The following is a 17101-nucleotide window of genomic DNA, read 5'->3' as shown; positions in this document are numbered from 1 at the left end:
AGGTGATTTCGCCCAGTACTGGATAAAAATCAGCTGTGTAGGACTTAATAATGAGTAACAATACTGTACTTCAGTATACTAAAATCAGAGTCCAACGAATAGGGTACCAGTGAGAACTGATGCCTGAGGTAGGTGGAATGAATGATTTATAGCTCCCATCTTCAAAAGTTTGTCCACATCAAGGCCAAATACAGTCCAGAGAACTTTAATGTGATCACAGAAATTATACTAGTTATTTTGACATTTTTAGACAACAAGAAGTGATGCTAGAAGAATGGAGGAGTCAAGTTTTGCCCTAATTTTAAAAGTAATACTCAAAGGACGTTTTAAATTCTACAGTGATGAGCTTGAAATTAAAATCGGAACGAATGTAAAAAACAGATGTTTGTGGCTAATTTTTAAAAGAAGATGTAATCATTAATAAACAGCATTAGGCATTACACTAATTCCCTTTCTCAATAGATTGACCAACACATTAGGAGGAAATTATTCTGTATCCTGGTTGCAAGAAGACTTAGTTTCTCATGATCTTCCAATAGACAAGATACACTGAGTTAATCTCCACTTAAAGATGATTGGCACGTTGATAGGTATTATCCTAACTAGTTGATATTCAACTTTGGCAATGTTAACATTTTGGACAAGATAATTGTTTGTTTGGGGGAGGCTTTCCTGCCCACTATAAGTTGTTTAGCAGCACCCCAATCTCAACCCTGTACACACTTGTAGCATTTCCCACCATCATGTCAATCAACACTGTCCAGACGGTACCTCATCTTCCCCACACCCACGCCCCACCCAGTTAAGAAGCATTGTTTAGAAGGCGGTCTCTTGAGGCATGCCTAATATCTTTCCTAGTGAACATATTTTCCCTAAATGTGTCTAAAATTTGCCAATGATTTCGTGTCAGAAGACCATATGAGAGATGCAAGGTAACAATTTATCTCAGCTGGCTAGTATTTACTACAACTGAACTGAATACAATCAATACAATACAATGAATTTCTCATGGATAGATACAGAGTCCTGCATTTAAATCAAATAACCAATTTCATAAGTACAAGTTAAAGGAAACTTGTCATGGAAAGAAATCTGATGATGGTAGTTGATCGCAAATTCATTATAATTGATATAAGTATTACAAGATTTTTTTTTAAAAAATGAAACCTTAAGTGTTAGTATTATAGAGAATAAACTTCAAATCAAGGAAGGTGATAAAGTCATTATAATTTGGTCTTAAAAACACTATGATCATTTTTGTATCACATTTTGAGAAGAACAGAGGTTCAAAAGAAGGGTATTAAGATTATGAGAACTTTAGCATCCATATAACTTAAGTAATGACCAAGGGAAACCAGAAAGTTAAGACTGAAGAAGAGAAAACCCAGGCAAATATGGAAGGGGGATAACAATATTGGAATGGTTGTCATGTGGAATATGGGGTACATTCTGTTTTGCACCAAGAGAATTAGAAACAATGAGTAGAAGCTATAGGAGCCTAGAAATGAGAAATCACAACTAGGTAAATTTAATCACAAATTTACTTAACCTGAATTACATTGCTTTTTATAGAGAAAACCATATTTATGAAATCAGCATGTTCATGTATGAGTTCGTGGTTTCACACATAGTAAGATGAACAGATGTAAACAAAAGTACATTTAGTGGCTGTATCTTTAAGTGTATCAATGTAGAGGTGCTTAATGAATACTAAAATCCAGAAAACAGAGTTGGTATTCTTCCTCTGCTTGTCTAAGGATGGGTTTTCCTTTCAAATGCAGTCTTCCTTATGGTGCCACTTTGTCCCCAAAGGGTGTTGCAATTACTTTTAAAAAATCAATAAATCCACAGTTGTATTAAGAAATATTTTATTAACAAAACAGTAAATTCCACTTGCTTAGCATTTCCAATAATGGATAAGTTGGCCTTGCAACAGAAAAACAAAACAAAACCAAACCCTTAGGTACCCAATCACACAAAGCACTAGAAGGGTAGGGTCATGTGGCCTTTCTTTGATATCTTAGGGATTGACCACCTCACACATTATTGTAGTATTTTTTTTTTAAAGGCAACACATTACATGGATAAAAAAGAAGCATATTCAATCAGAAAAGTTACAGTCTAGAGATGTAATCAAATTTATGCCAGGTAGTGTTAAATCCTCTATTAACTGCCAACTATGCATGGAACCCTGATACATTTGGTATGAAGATACTTGGGATTTTATTCATATCTTTTTTCTCCCTAGCTCCTGCTCCTCTCTTTTCTTTCCACATTTACAAAGAAAGAAAGAAGAAAAAAAGAAAAAAAAAATGATAGATTTTGTGTAGGCCAATAACATTAGAAATATTTTTACCGACAATATTGCACGAAAGTTTAAAATTTATGCTGGAAAGAAACACTGAAATCAGTTCCAAACAACATGCTTCAGAGATATACTGCTTAAAAATACCATTATTTAAGTTATTTTCTATCACAATTTAGAATCTTCCCAGATGGAAACTAGTTCAAGTTCAGTAGATCAAATGGAAAAGCAACCATTTTTTTTTTAAACCTCAAGATGTAAATGAGTGGTTTTATATTTACCTTCTATTTCACTGGCTCTCCCTGAGTAAGACTGGATGAGAGGAAAACAACAACTACTTATGAATCCTTTAACCTGGCAAATTAAAAAAGAAGAAAATCTGAAACACAAGTAATGGATAATAAATTTTAGTTTTATACCTCTACTTTCTGGGTCATGAAAACCCTTTAAGACATTTCATATACAGCAATTACTTGGCAACCATAGATGGTGGTGATTTGCTATGAATTACACGTATATCTAAGGTGCTGTATGTCTGAAATCCAGGCCACGTCTTGGCTTTTTTCATCAACTGAAGTATCACAGAAGATGTTTTGCATTTTTTGCCTTTTCTGATTAAAGCTAATTGTAAAAGTATTCTTCTCTTCCATGAAATCTAATATCATTCTTTTAGGAGATGTTAAAGTAATGCGACCAATTTTTACTGAGGCATCACCTTCCAATCTAATATTGCATTTCCTTCTCATACTAATAATTTATTGCTATGAACATCATTGAAACAATATGCAAAAACAAGTGAATAATCTATACATTTCTACTACTTAATGTGTGTTAAACTAAAACTATATTTAATGATATATGTGTAAAACCAGAAAAGTTAAATTATAGTCTATAATCAACAAATAATGATTTTCTTAAATGGGTAGTAGTACAGAATCAAAAATTACTGAAAATACTTTCTTAGTTGAGAAAGTGTTTACTTTCCAAAAATGTTTATCATGCACGTCAGGTTCAGAGACTATATATATATATATATATATATATATATATATATATATAATTTTATTGGACAAAAGGTTTACATTTGCAGCAGCCAGGGTTAAGGTGTAGATCAACCAATTTTGCTTCCATACCTGCCCACCTAATGGTTCATATTCATGCAGCAATATACCATCGATGGTCTATTTGATAAGGAAAGGTTCCATTTCATTAGGGACTAAAATCTGGAGGTTTCCCGGGAGCATGATCTCAATGAAGCAAATCACCCCATTTGTCATCAATATGTTGGCACAATGATCTTCCTTTCTGCTTTTCAACTTGTCAGTAAATATTTGCTATCACATGTACGTCTGGGTCTTCCATCCTATCTGATGGATTCCTCTGGATTTGTGTGTGCGTGTGTGTGCGTGTGTGTGGGTGTGTGTGCGTGCGCAGATTTGTGATCGTGAATGAGGAATGTATGTGGGAAATGTGAGTATCTGGGGGAGCGGAGAAGATTATATGTATACAGTTTACCTTCTAAATCACACCTTTCATACAAATACTAAAACTTAACTGCAACAGAATGAAGGCTGTACATGTAAGGAAAAAAAAGTAGCTGAGTCTTTTTATATACATTCATACATATCTTCCTTAGAATAAACACTACATTGTAAATTTTTTTTAAAAAAGTAAGTAATTGTGGCAATTTATAATGGTGGCAAAAAAAGGAAACCCTGAAATAATTGTTGATCTGATGTCATAAAACTCCCTATAGTTAGCAACACTTATAACATTGAATTTACCAAAAATGGCTGAAGAGCAGAGATATATTTTGCATTTTCTATACAACAGGCTATAAAACGTCACTTATCACAGTCCAGAAAGCACACAGAGATGGATTTTATATAAACACATGTAATAACATATTAAGCGTGCATGAAAATTTCCCAATGATTGCATCTATACCCTCTTGTTTTTTTCTTTCTGTTTTGAAATTTTAGTGTGAAAATGTGCCTTATCTTTCACATTGTTGAAAATAAGGCCTCCATACTTTGTTTTTTTTGCCCTCACAACCAGAAGGGGGCTTTTTGAATGTGTTCCTACACAAGTCTTCAAAAAAGCCAGCACTTTGTTTCAAGTGCAAGTTCCAGCCACTGCTCCAGTTGTGCCAGGTGACGAACTCTGAAAAGGTTTGCAGGTCGAGTCACTCAAAATGACAGTCTTCTCTGGCAATCAGACTAATTGACTTCTCGGGAAAGTGCTAGCACTTTGGCTAAATCCGGGATCACAGGTAGCTTCTTTTTCTGTGTTGTGTTTTGTGTTGTTTTTGTGTTGTGCCTCCCGATGTTGTAATACTCCTTTGCTTTATGAATGCGTGCGATCACCACTGTCTTTTAGAAATGTTCCAGCAACATAAAGACAGGCAGAGTAAATTAAAACACTGTGGATGTTAGGGAATTTATTGACCTCTGCTTTTTTTTTTTTCTTTTTTGGAGAAACAAGAGCATGAGATACTTTGTTTTTATTTTTTAAAAACAGTCTTTCCTTCCTGATTGCATTCCCTGTCTTCTTTTTTATGTGCTTCATAAAAAGGAAAGTAAATAAGTTTATATTATGTCTCAGATAAAATGAAGACTATTTCTATACAAGGGTCCTTTTCAGATCTTGGGATCAGACGTAATACTCTTTATCCTTGTTTTTCTTGTTTTTGTTGGCGCTTTTCGCACTGCTGGGTTGTTTCTCCTTTACTACAGCCCCATTGGACTGTGCTGAGTTACTGATGTAGTTTCGACTCTCATCCACGTGGTATGAGCCTTCATCCCGGTTTCTGTATTTGTACATGGCGTAGAGGAGGATGAGGATGCACAGGGCGGCAGCGGCTACGATCCCCACAACCATGCCCGTGGTGCTGCTGGACTCCCGAATCACTTCTGCTGAGCCTGGGTATGGCTCTCTCCCGCCTGCCCGGGTTGGGTTGGCTGTAGGAAAGAGGGTGGGAAAAAAAACACCAAGTGATTATGGAGTTTCCTGAATGCCAGAGAGCTACATTTACTGTCTATTTCCAGGCCTAATGGAATAGCATCGACTGCTCTAGAAAAAGGATACTGTTGCTAAATGGAGCAATTCCTATTCCTCTTGGTCACTAAAAACGAGGGACTGTGAATCAAAGCACTGCGACAGAGATCTGTTGCCATCTTTTCTTTTTCACAGATCGATTTTGTTAACAGGTTCTTGGAAGTGTAGCTCCAAATAAGCTCCATGTAGTTCTAAAGGGCCATGTTGATGTGTCAGGTGAAAAACAATAAACCCAACATGGAGAACAAAATCGTAACATCATAATGACTCTACCCGATAATATTAGAGTTTATCATTTTAAGAATCGAATTGATATTGATACAAAACGCTTACGGTTCACTCTAGACTGAAACAAGATAGCTACATTTAGGATTACTTCAGAAATTGTAGTGCCTCCTACTGCAATGAATACAGTGTTGAACAAAAAGATAACCCGGGCACTTTTAATAGTCTAATTGCCTACTTTTAAAAGTGTTATTTTAGTCACAATTTTACAAACGAAAACAACTACTTTTCTTTTCGGTTGGAGGTTTATTTGTTCATATCAGTATGTGTGTATGTTATTCATTCACTGGCAGTGGTTGAGTGATCACCGAAACTAAATTTGAGAGGAGAAAGTAAGAAAATATTTTAAAATACTTTAAAGACCATCTAGACTGGTTTTGAGTCAAAATTCAGTACCTAGTAGATGATCATAAATAAAGGACTGGCTGCCCCACTTTTATTTAACTGACAAACCCTCATTCAATCTTTCCAAAGTATAAAGTTCTTCCTTGGGTACAAGAAATGGATCACAGGGGGCATTACTATTTTCTCCAAGGCCTAGTCGGGCACTGAAACTGACCACAGATGGGGAGAAAAGTCCTGGGATTTAGTTTATAGATAGCAGGAGGGGGGAGCGGCTCTCTTCCTCTACGTAATAAATTTATTATTATTTAAAAGAATTAAAAAGAAAAGGAGCTGTAGAGAGATAAGATTCTATCCCATCTCTGATCACAGGTCATTTTTCTCTAAGGATTGATTGTGTTTTCTCTCTTTGTCTGAATCTCCATCCTCTCCCTTGTCTTACAGAAAAAAGATAACTTTTCAGATGTAATGAATTAAAAATGCTGTAACTTTCAAAATGTTGTTCTTTGTAAATTATGCATAATGAACTTAAATAATCTCAAGATTGCATAAATAGTGTGTATATGTGGAAGGTGTGTGTGTGTATATATACACACACCAGAAACTGAACAGTTCAAGAAAGCTAAAATGGTACTTTTATTTCACTATCACTAGTAATTTTATATATATATATATATATATATATATATATTCCTCCCCTCCCCGATAGGGAGGGGGATTTCTTTTTTATACCCACTAACCCTTAAACTCTTCAACGGTGCTCCGGGTGGCTAAGCAAGAGGGCTTTTTCCTTTTTGGTCGTGCTATGCGGCATGTGGGATCTTAGTTCCCTGAGCAGGGGTTGAACACGTGCCCCCTGCATTGGGAGTGCACAGTCTTAACCACTGGACCACCAGGGAAGTCCCTTTCTTTTTATATTTCTACGAAAGTTCCTATTAGTTACTGGGAATCCTTTTCCTACCATATAGCACTATGTTGCTTTGTAATTCGATTTTCAAACATCACCAAGATTTCATCTGCCTAAATGTGGGTTTCTTGCCGTCACTTTCATTCCCCAAATAAAGCCTTACAAATATAGTCACTTACAAAGGAATAGCTCTCAGTCTCAAAGCAGCCATTTGTTCTGGAGCTACAAGATGTAGCAGGTAAAACCCTCGTATGCTGAATGTATTCCTGCTTGTTTTACAAAAGCTCATGTAACGTTGTTGAATAAAAAAGCCTTGGAGTTGCTTCTGTGGCTGAGGCAGAAGGAGACAAAGACTATAATCCGCAGCATTTGATTACAGGAAATTAATTTCCTCTCAAGAAGAACAGAACCTGCTGCAGGAACTCTGTCACTATGTGACAAGCCAAAAGCAGCACTTTCTCTCTCAAATGCAGTCACCTTTGCCGAAGTCTGCCAATTAGCTCAGCTGCTAACTTTCACTAAATGACAACTTTGTACTTGCTCATTTTGTGGAACGTTCTTTTACCATGGTCTCTCAAGAGCTGGAAAAGGGGTTTTATTTAAATATTACCTAAATCATTTCCCCACACCCGATGGAATGCTTTCATTTTAAACACATTTTCATAATCACCTCACTCTGTCTGTCAGAAAAGAACAGGGAGAATGGAGAAAAAATCCTAATCGTATAGCTCATGATAGTCAGACTTGAGAGTTTTAATGCAATGCAGGGCTAACATTTTCTAAACTAAGAATATATATGGCCTCTTTTTTCCATTTAGGAATTGGTATTGTAAATGGACCATCTTGCCAAAGAATTTTAATTTTATTTTTATCAGCTCAGATAGTTGTGATATGTTTTCACAACTGTAGAAGGAGTGCACCAAAGCCAAACTGGTGGTAAAACCAGAATGAGATTACAAAGACCAATCAAAGCCTCAAACGCTTCCATTTTGCCATAGAGCCATTTGAGAAATGCCTCCTGTTTAAGGAAAATACTTGTCTTTTTTGCGACTCCAGCCAAAAGGTTGCTTCGCATGCAGGCCTGAAACAGCTCTGTAACCCATATATAAACAAAGATTCTAAATATCATAAAACTAGCCTACCAAAAAAACCCTCCACAAACCCAATGGTGAAACATTTTATCCCTTTTTTCCCCTAATTCACATTAAAAATTAATAACCACCACAGATATTATTTTAGGTCTGTTTGGAATATGCGGTTGCTTCCATACCTAACTGATTATTTAACAATTTTGTTTTCTGTTTATGCTTCCAATCTGAAAGCTAAGTGATAATTTTCTTAACTTCTGTGCTAAGATCAGAAGTATTTATACACTTAAGGGTTAATGGGACATCTCTCCCAGATGTGCAATAAAAGGCTAGAGAAATGTAATTATTTTCATGAATTATAAATGTGGTTCCCATATTGATTGTCATTAATGGTTTATTTTGATGATCACTGAAAAATCTCTGAGGAATTTCATATTAATTTAAATGTAGATAATAGCATACATGGCTAAAAAGGCTAAATGCCCTCTTATATAATTTGGTTAATATTTTTTATTAAAAAATACAGTCATCTCTTCACCATTCATGACAATATGAAGAAGGGAATTTAAGCAGAAAACTCCATAAGCAATTCTTATATCCCATGGATTTGAGTATTTTGCATTCTCTTTACACTTCCTAGTAAACTAAATCAAGACCTTCTAAATAATTTTTAAAAATCTACAAGTGTTTTTTTCTCAGCAGTGCTAAAAAACAAATTAACTAAATGTTACTTTCACTCTGTCTCCATTTCTTTGTTGTAGCAGTGATGAGAATACTTAAAAAAACAGGTAAAAGAGAATATAAGAGAGGTGCTGAAAGAATGGAACAGGTATAAATTAGCAGTAAGTCTCTGAATAGTCAAAAGCTAAGTGATTTGTAAATAAAACTAAGCTAATGTAGCCTATTCATCACATGGGGCTCAGAGGTACAAGGAGCCCAGATCAATGGAAAGCTTCAATAGGACCCACTGATGATGGGCAAAGAATAAGACAAGGCATTTACATGTTATCGGTGTAACTGGAAATGGGCAAGTATTCAGCTCCACCCATACTTTCACTTCAGGCTAGCTGGCTAGCAAAAAGAAAAGAAAAAAAAGTAGAGTAGATGAAATATCCTAAGGGTTTAGGCCTATATACCCTATTTTAATGATTCATAAAATAAAAAATATCATCATGGATTACACATAGTTTATGTGAACACTGTAATAATAGATTATTTTACTTAATCAAAAATTTCCCATGTAATTCTATCTTCATTTTACTGAAGGATGCCAGTCATCACATACCCCTCAGAGAGAAAGAATGGTAGTGGTAGGTCTACTACATGTGGGGAAAGTGCACGTGCACACCTTAATGGCAATATGAAGGCCTTTGATTTTTGCCTAAATGACTCGAAAGCTACTGATAATAATGGTGAGGACAAAAGGCTGTCACAAGGGTTATAACCTCTTTCATATAAGGCACTTCTCAGCCAAATGGCTATGGAAATATTTCTGGGACTTGTGTACAGATAGTGTTATCTTAAGGACAGATAAAAATTTATTTTAATTCCCCCTCTCTCTCTCTCTCTCTCTCAAATATCTGGCAAGATCTGATGGTCTCTAATTTTCCATATGGCCTGCTTTGGCCCAGATTTATCAAGAATATTATAAGCTAGCTCTACGAATTTTCTTGTTTGTCACTGTCAAATTATTTCTCTGATTACTTAGAAAGGAATAGTCTCTCAGGTACTAGGACAGTTATTAACATATTTCCACATGATACCCTAAACCAGTTTACTCATATCAGGTAATAATTCATTGTAAAGAATGCACAGTAAGGGTAAAAGACAGATTCCAGGGCCTTGTCACATAAAAAGAATAATAAACCCATTTGTTGCTCTGCACAAAAAAGTTAAAAAGTGAAATATTTAAAATTTTAACTTATCCTTAAACTTGCTGAATAGTTATTTTAAAACTACCACCACAGAAAAAGAAATCGTCCTGATGTATGTTCCTTCTTTACTTTTGATAGTCCTTGGCACTGTATCTGTGAAAGAACATGATTTCCCCAAATAGGAACTAATATAGATCCAGTTAAGAAATACCATAGAACAAACATGTTTAAGAGACACAACTGGCTATACAACAGAGTGGAGAGGACCACGTGCCAAGTCTTACTTCTTACCAGCTCCTTTGGCCCTTGGTCACCCACTCCATGCTCCTGCCTATTCTTTCTCCTACTTCTTCCCCCTCCCTACCTCTCCTCTGCATCCCTCCCCCAGCTCTTGGTATCCCTCTAGGTGGCCCTCGGAGAGCACAGTTGGTGTGTCCCTCCCCACTCAGTAAAGGAAGGCCAGGCCAGCGGGGGTCAGGACTCTGCCTCTTCGAGTTGGTACATTACTCAGCCGGGTGTTCAATGAGGGACAAAACTTATTGCCAAGTTCCTGATTTCACATCACACTTTAAAACTGTCCCTATGGCGGGCTTCCCTGGTGGCGCAGTGGTTGAGAGTCTGCCTGCCGATGCAGGGGACACGGGTTCGTGCCCCGGTCCGGGAAGATCCCACATGCCACGGAGCGGCTGGGCCTGTGAGCCATGGCCGCTGAGCCTTCACGTCCGGAGCCTGTGCTCCGTAACGGGAGAGGCCACGACAGTGAGAGGCCCGCGTACCGCAAAAAAAAAAAAAAAAAAAACAGGTCTCAATGTGATTATTTCATTAGAACACAGCCTTGGTGCTTTACATTGGTTTGCTTTATTTTAAAATCTAACTTTCTAAATTTGTTTAAGAATAAAATTCTATGCTTTATCAAATGTTTTATTACCAATTTCAGAAAACTTTGATTATGAAGCAGGGAAGGTGAGCACATTAGGCCGTTCAGCTTTGCACTGGAGCCTATAGTTACCAGTTTGCCACTGTTTGATTGTGTCTGGTCATAACCACAGTCTGTGCACACGGGAGAATAAAGCCCTCGTTGACTCAGCAAGATGATTCACAACTGAAGTTCTAAAATAACTCTGCATTTTTGAAAGGTAAATTTTTGAATATTAATGAATTTTTCCAAAGAGGTTTCACTGTGCAATGGAAAGCATCTGACATCCTTTAGTTATTCTTTCTTTCCATTCTGAGATTAGAAACATAGTAACCAAATATTGTTATTAAAAAGCAAACCTGCTCTTGATTTATGTTTTTACATAATGTTTTACACGTGAAACGATGCTTAAAATCCTAATTCCTGTTACATAAAATGAGGGTTCGGTGAGCGGTGGGACCTTGTATTTCCGATGACGAGTTTACCAAGGCAATAACCATGTCATCAGATGTTCTTTTTATCGCTCAAATTGTCACTTTTATGAAACTATTTTGTATACTTGGATGAGCTATTCTTTCACTGTAATCTTATTATATTTATGTTGTTTCCAAACTTAGCTTTGCAGGGTGAGAATGTTGTTTCCAGGACATTTGTATTGCTGGTTTTATTTCTTCAATATAGACTGTTAGTGTATAGGTACATCCTCAGCCATGACCCTGTCACATCAGAATGATGCAAGAGTTTCACTATATACTGATAACAAGGAAAATTCAGCCTTTAAGCTTTAAGAAAAAAAAGAAGTGTAAGAGATTACCAATATTAAGAAATAATAAAGAATAAAATATACCAATGATAAAAAAAAAATGCAACTTGAGCTATATATTTCAGACCAAGAGGGGTAGATAAAGGGTCATAAAACATTATGCTCAACATATATCATTCTGCTATCCTAAAATTATTAGACCACCTGCCTTACAATAATCCTTTTAAAAAACTATTGGAAAGATGCATTTACTGAATTTTTTTTCTCACTTAAAAGTCTTTGGGCTTCCCTGGTGGCGCAGTGGTTGAGAGTCCGCCTGCCGATGCAGGGGACACGGGTTCGTGCCCCGGTCCGGGAAGATCCCACATGCCGCGGAGCGGCTGGGCCCGTGAGCCATGGCCGCTGAGCCTGCGCATCCGGAGCCTGTGCTCCGCAACGGGAGAGGCCACAACAGTGAGAGGCCCGCGTACCACCAAAAAAAAAAAAAAAAAAAAAGTCTTTGATCAGTCTTTCTGGTTTTATCATAGATTAAAAGTAATCAATTTAACATTTGTCTCCACCCCAATGAAGAAAAAGAATTGCCTAAAATGATCCCATCAGACCATAGTTCTGCACTGTGTCTTAATAGATGTGGAAGTTATTATAATTCTAAGCTAGCCTTAAAAATGGTTTCAGATTTATAAGGGAAGATTTGACTTTTCCAGTACCCAATTTTACTAATACTGTGAAAAGAAAATTGGAATTGTAGGCTCCTGTGGTATTTGTGAATTGAGATTAGCACAATTATTTTCCCCATCACCAAAAAAGAAAATGATTATTATTTTCATTTTTGTGTTTCAATACAACATAGGCCAAAAGAAACACTTATGATGTAATCACTCATAAGAATGCACATTTAAGTACCACAGTTGCAGGAAAGCAGGTAGGCAGTGATTTATATGATATGCATTCATTTCGACTCACACTGTGGTTTTCTGAGAGGTGATGAATGACTGAATGCCGAATGTTTCAAATCCTTCCCTGCTCGCCAGCTCCACCCATGTCCTGCACATTTTGATGTTTGCTACTGCAGGTCAAACAAATGGCTTGAAGGAGGTCATGCCTGATACATCTCAACCCCTACCCAATCCATTGGAGATTCAGAAAGGAGATTCAGATAGAACTTGGAAATCAATAAGCCTTTACTACCTGCCTGGCTGCCAGGACTAACATTTTCCTCTGCTACTTTCAAAGCCACCAAGTCACGTGTGTGAAGGGAAATGCAGGGGCCACCGCTGTGGGATTGAGAGGATCATTTTCTTCACCAGATATCTAGGCGTTGCATGAGGAGGGGTGCAAAACACAGAAAAATTCATAGTGTGCCTGGAGGACAGGGAGTACCAACTAGGACAGCTGCTACCTCAGATGGTACCACACGGAACAGAAAAGGCAATGGACAATCACATCACGCGTGACACTGATGACACTGAAAATAAAGAGACAGAAGAACACATTCTCCCTCATCTCTGAGGGAAGCCATAAGATCATGGCTCTGTGTCCACAGCTTAGTCATCTACAAGCTTCATAGACTTTTTACATGGTCATTGTGCCCATAAGGTCTTACTAGAATCAGTGAAATTGTCATGGTGCTTACTAAAGTACCAATGTGACTACTGTTCTCACAGCTCTTCACGGTCTGGCTGCAGCTACCTACTCAAGTTTGTCTTCCATTTCTCTCAAAGAAAGTGACAGTCATTATTTTATTGCCATCTCCCAGTTCCCATACACCAATAAAAGTTCTACCTTCATGCCTGACTCATATGCCCTTTTTTTTCTAGCCTGGCTGAATATTACTTATTTCTCAAGACTTAGCTTAAATGCTCCATCTTTTGTGATGTGTTCGCTCAGAATATTCACTCCTGCTGCCAATCAATTATATGGTGAGCTATAGTTATGTTCCAGGGACTATACTAGGTCCTGGGAGTAGAGGAGTTAACCAAACACACTTGACGTCTGCCCTCATGGACCCTGAAATATAATGAGGGAAAGAGACATACAACAAAAATCACACAGTTAGGCTTAAAGCAATAACCGGAACATGTGTAATGAAGGAAAATGTAAGTACCATGCAGGAGTAGAACAGAGGTTTCTGATTTAGACTGGGAGTCAGATAGACCTTTCTGAGATTGTAACATTTATGCTGAGATGTGGAAAATCAGTGGAGAGTAGGCCAGTGAAAAGTGGGCAGAAGAATCTTCTAATCAGTAGGAACCGCATGTGGAACGACCTTGAGGAAGAAAGGAGTTTGCTTTTCAGGAACTAAACGAACGCCAGAGTGGTGGCAGCATATTGAGTTTTGGGGGAAAGTGAGAAGAAATTTGAAGGTGGACCTGAAACTTACATAGATCATAGACCATGGAATGAAGCCATATATCAAAAGATAATCACATTTGACTCCATAAATAATAACAATTTTACGTGGAAAAAGGTGTCACTAACAGAGCGAAAATGCAGAAGAGAAAGGAGAGGAGAAATATCTGTAGTACATACAACAAACCAAGAGTTAACACCTATAAAATCTACAAAGCATGTATCAATTGCTATAGAAAAAGGCAAAAACCCACTAGAAAAATGGACAAAAATAGAGACAAGCAAGTGGAGGATAGAAGATCTACACGGGTGATGAATGTAGGACAAGATGCTCAATTTCACTAGAATGGAAGTCAAAGTAAAATAAGGAGGGTTTTTTTTTTTTTTTTTTTTTTTTTTGGCCAACAATATTGCAGGAATAAAGTAGAATTAAAGAAATAGTGACAATTTGGTTAGAACATCTGCTTGGGAAACAGACAGTTGTGCTGGTGAGAATATGAATTCCTCAATAATTTTTAGAAAGTAATCTAGTAACATCTATCAAAATTTAAAAGGATTAAATTGCAGCTGGCTGATGGGTGGATGTGAGTTCATTATACAATGCCTTCTAATTTATTATATGTTTGAAATTTACAATAGTAAAGTTAAAAAGTATACACATATTTTAATCAAGCAATCTCAGTTTGAGAATATAGTCTAAAGAGTTAAATACACCAGCATGCAGATATATAAATACAGGATGCCTGTTATCACATTTCGAGGAGAAAAGAAAAAAGGACAACTTAAATGCTCGTTAACAGGGTTATGGTTGAATAACTTATTCAGCCATAATTGCAAAATTTATTGGACACCCTTAATTACGGCACACTTATAGCCTAGAATTTTAACAGAGTTAAAAATAGGAATTACAGAAAATTCTGTTGACCGAAAAGATGTCCATAATACATTAGAAAGTAGAAAACCAAATTTAATTCATAGAGTGTGCTTCTATTTTTCTATGGCAAGAGAGAAAAACGACCCTATATTTATATATGTTCCTAGGAACATGGTGAAAGATGCATGCCAAGCTGTTATCATTGGTTAATGAATGGAGGTGGGAAAAAAGGAAAAAATAAAATCAAGTAGAAAAAATTAATTAAAAAATTTCAACAAATATGTATTAAGTCACAACAATTTACCAGGTACCATATAAGGTGTTCATAACAACATACGTAAGACAGCCATGGGTTCCACCTTCTTAGAACTTTCAGTATATTTGAAATAAAACAGAAAATATAAGAAAACAAACAGGACAATTTTAAACTTAAAAAGTTCAATAACACAAGAAGGCACAAAAATTGGATGCTAAGAAAATAATGAGGGGGAGGCTTTACACAGGTCATCAGCAAAGGGCAGTCTCAGTAGAAGTTATTTGGAATGAGCCTTAAAGGAGGAGAAGGATCCACGCCTTCCAGTGTGAACCCTGGAAAGCCATCAAGGATTTCTCAAGAAGGAAGATGTGAGATAGGATGGCCTCAAGCTGGAAAGAACAGAATCAAGAAGACATATGGGAGAACCTGGAGAAAATCCATCTTTATCCCAATCTCCTCTCAACCACATATTACATCAACCATTTTAGTATGGATCCTACACTATTGTGAAATCTTACTTCCATGTTTCATTTCTATTGGGCTGTTTCTTCTCTTCCAGACTAGACTGCTAGTCCTTTGATAGTGTCCTGTGACTCTATTTCTCTTTTCCACCAATTCCCTCACCTCCAAACATCTAATGAAGGCTGAACACATGAGCTGCAAAATGTATGTTTTCTGATTGATTAGAGGAAGAGATTTTTGTACGTTCATAAATTTTCAGGAGTGGACTGGGGTGGATATAGCCATTAAGAAAATGTCAGAGATCTTTGATTTCAAAGTTTTGAGTAAAGGTAATAAACAAGTGGGTAAAACATTGATGGTAATTACATACATCTTTATAAAATACTTTTACCTCAATACTTTCCTAACTCCCACCTCCTATAACATCTTCAATAAAAGAAGTAAAGATGGTATTTATTTAATTAAGCCAGAAAGCACCTCTCTGCCTAAGTGAATTGGGATCAGTGTGCATCAATGCAAGTATTGTATCTGCATTTACTTTCCCTATGCCTCCAGTTATAGGTTGCTTAATTCCAGTGACTAAGCACTAAGTTATTTAAAGTCCACCAAGTTAGCAGTCTTCAGTTTGATTTGTTTGGGTGCCTTACTTATATTGACCTTATCTGATACCCACAGCACTACAAATAGTTGAGAGCTAATTTGGAGCTCTTTTCTCAAATTCAGCAGAGCAGTTGCAGAAGTTTCTAGGGTATTTTTTATTCCTGTTGCTATTAGAGTGAGAAAGTTGAAAAGGGTCTCATCAGTCAGGTCAAACTTTCCATAACTGTCAAGTAGAAGAAAGGCCATATAGGCAATAATTGAGAAAGTCAGTTTCAAAGCTGGGGAGTGTGGGGATTCTACATGTGCTTTTCATCAAAATGTACCACATTTCAGAAAACGCTAGAGGGGCTATATTTTGAAATGGAGATGATACTCTCCGTTATTGATTTCTACTCAACTAAACTCTTTGATAGCAAAATAGCTTCTTTTTCTGGGAGGGCATTGACTAAAACACCCAGAAATACATACACCCAGAAGTCACTTTTCTTAAGATGTATTTTACTTTTTTACATATAGAAAGTTGAACAGTCGCTCTTTACACAAAACAGGGGATTCATTCCAAGGAATCCTCAAGACTGGAACCAGGAATTTGAGGGGAACCTGGTTTATAGGAAGACAAAGGTGTCACTATGATTATAGCTGGAATAATGAGGGGTGTGTGTATGTGAGTGTGTGTACATGCGTGTGCGCGTGTGAATATTGCTGCGTTCCTTCCAACTCTCTGACAGAAGTTGCTACAGTCACCTTTATTTTCTCATAATTTATAGGTAAAATCAGGCTTCTGCAGAGCTCCAGGGAAGATTTCATAATACCTTGGGATTAACGTACTTAAATGTATTGCATTATTAAAACCCCCTTTGTTCACTTCCTCCCAAATGGTACACGGATTTACCCTTAGTAGATATAATTTCATGTGACTTAACTGTCCTCTGATGCCCAACACGGCTACTATGCCTTCTGACTCACTGCAAGGCTGAACATTTTTTCTTATTTTATTTAGTTAGCAACTGTTACCTTTATTGA

General features: G+C 36.9%; 1 protein-coding gene across 24 annotated transcripts in view; it reads right to left on the bottom strand.

The window, feature by feature from the left end:
- Nucleotides 1–1851: 1851 nt before the first annotated feature.
- NRXN1 (neurexin 1) overlaps nucleotides 1852–17101 on the bottom strand; it is a 1121172-nt gene continuing 1105922 nt past the window's right edge. For all 24 annotated transcript variants that reach the window (XM_060026644.1, XM_060026625.1, XM_060026628.1 and 21 more), the window contains one exon: nucleotides 1852–5265. In XM_060026644.1, coding sequence (XP_059882627.1) covers nucleotides 4958–5265 — 308 coding nt within the window. In that variant the 3' untranslated portion in view covers nucleotides 1852–4957. The remainder of the gene's footprint in view (nucleotides 5266–17101) is intronic.

Source organism: Delphinus delphis, chromosome 12 (assembly GCF_949987515.2).
Source record: "Delphinus delphis chromosome 12, mDelDel1.2, whole genome shotgun sequence".
Taxonomy (NCBI): Eukaryota; Metazoa; Chordata; class Mammalia; order Artiodactyla; family Delphinidae; genus Delphinus; species Delphinus delphis.
This window is presented reverse-complemented; position numbering and strand designations above follow the sequence as displayed.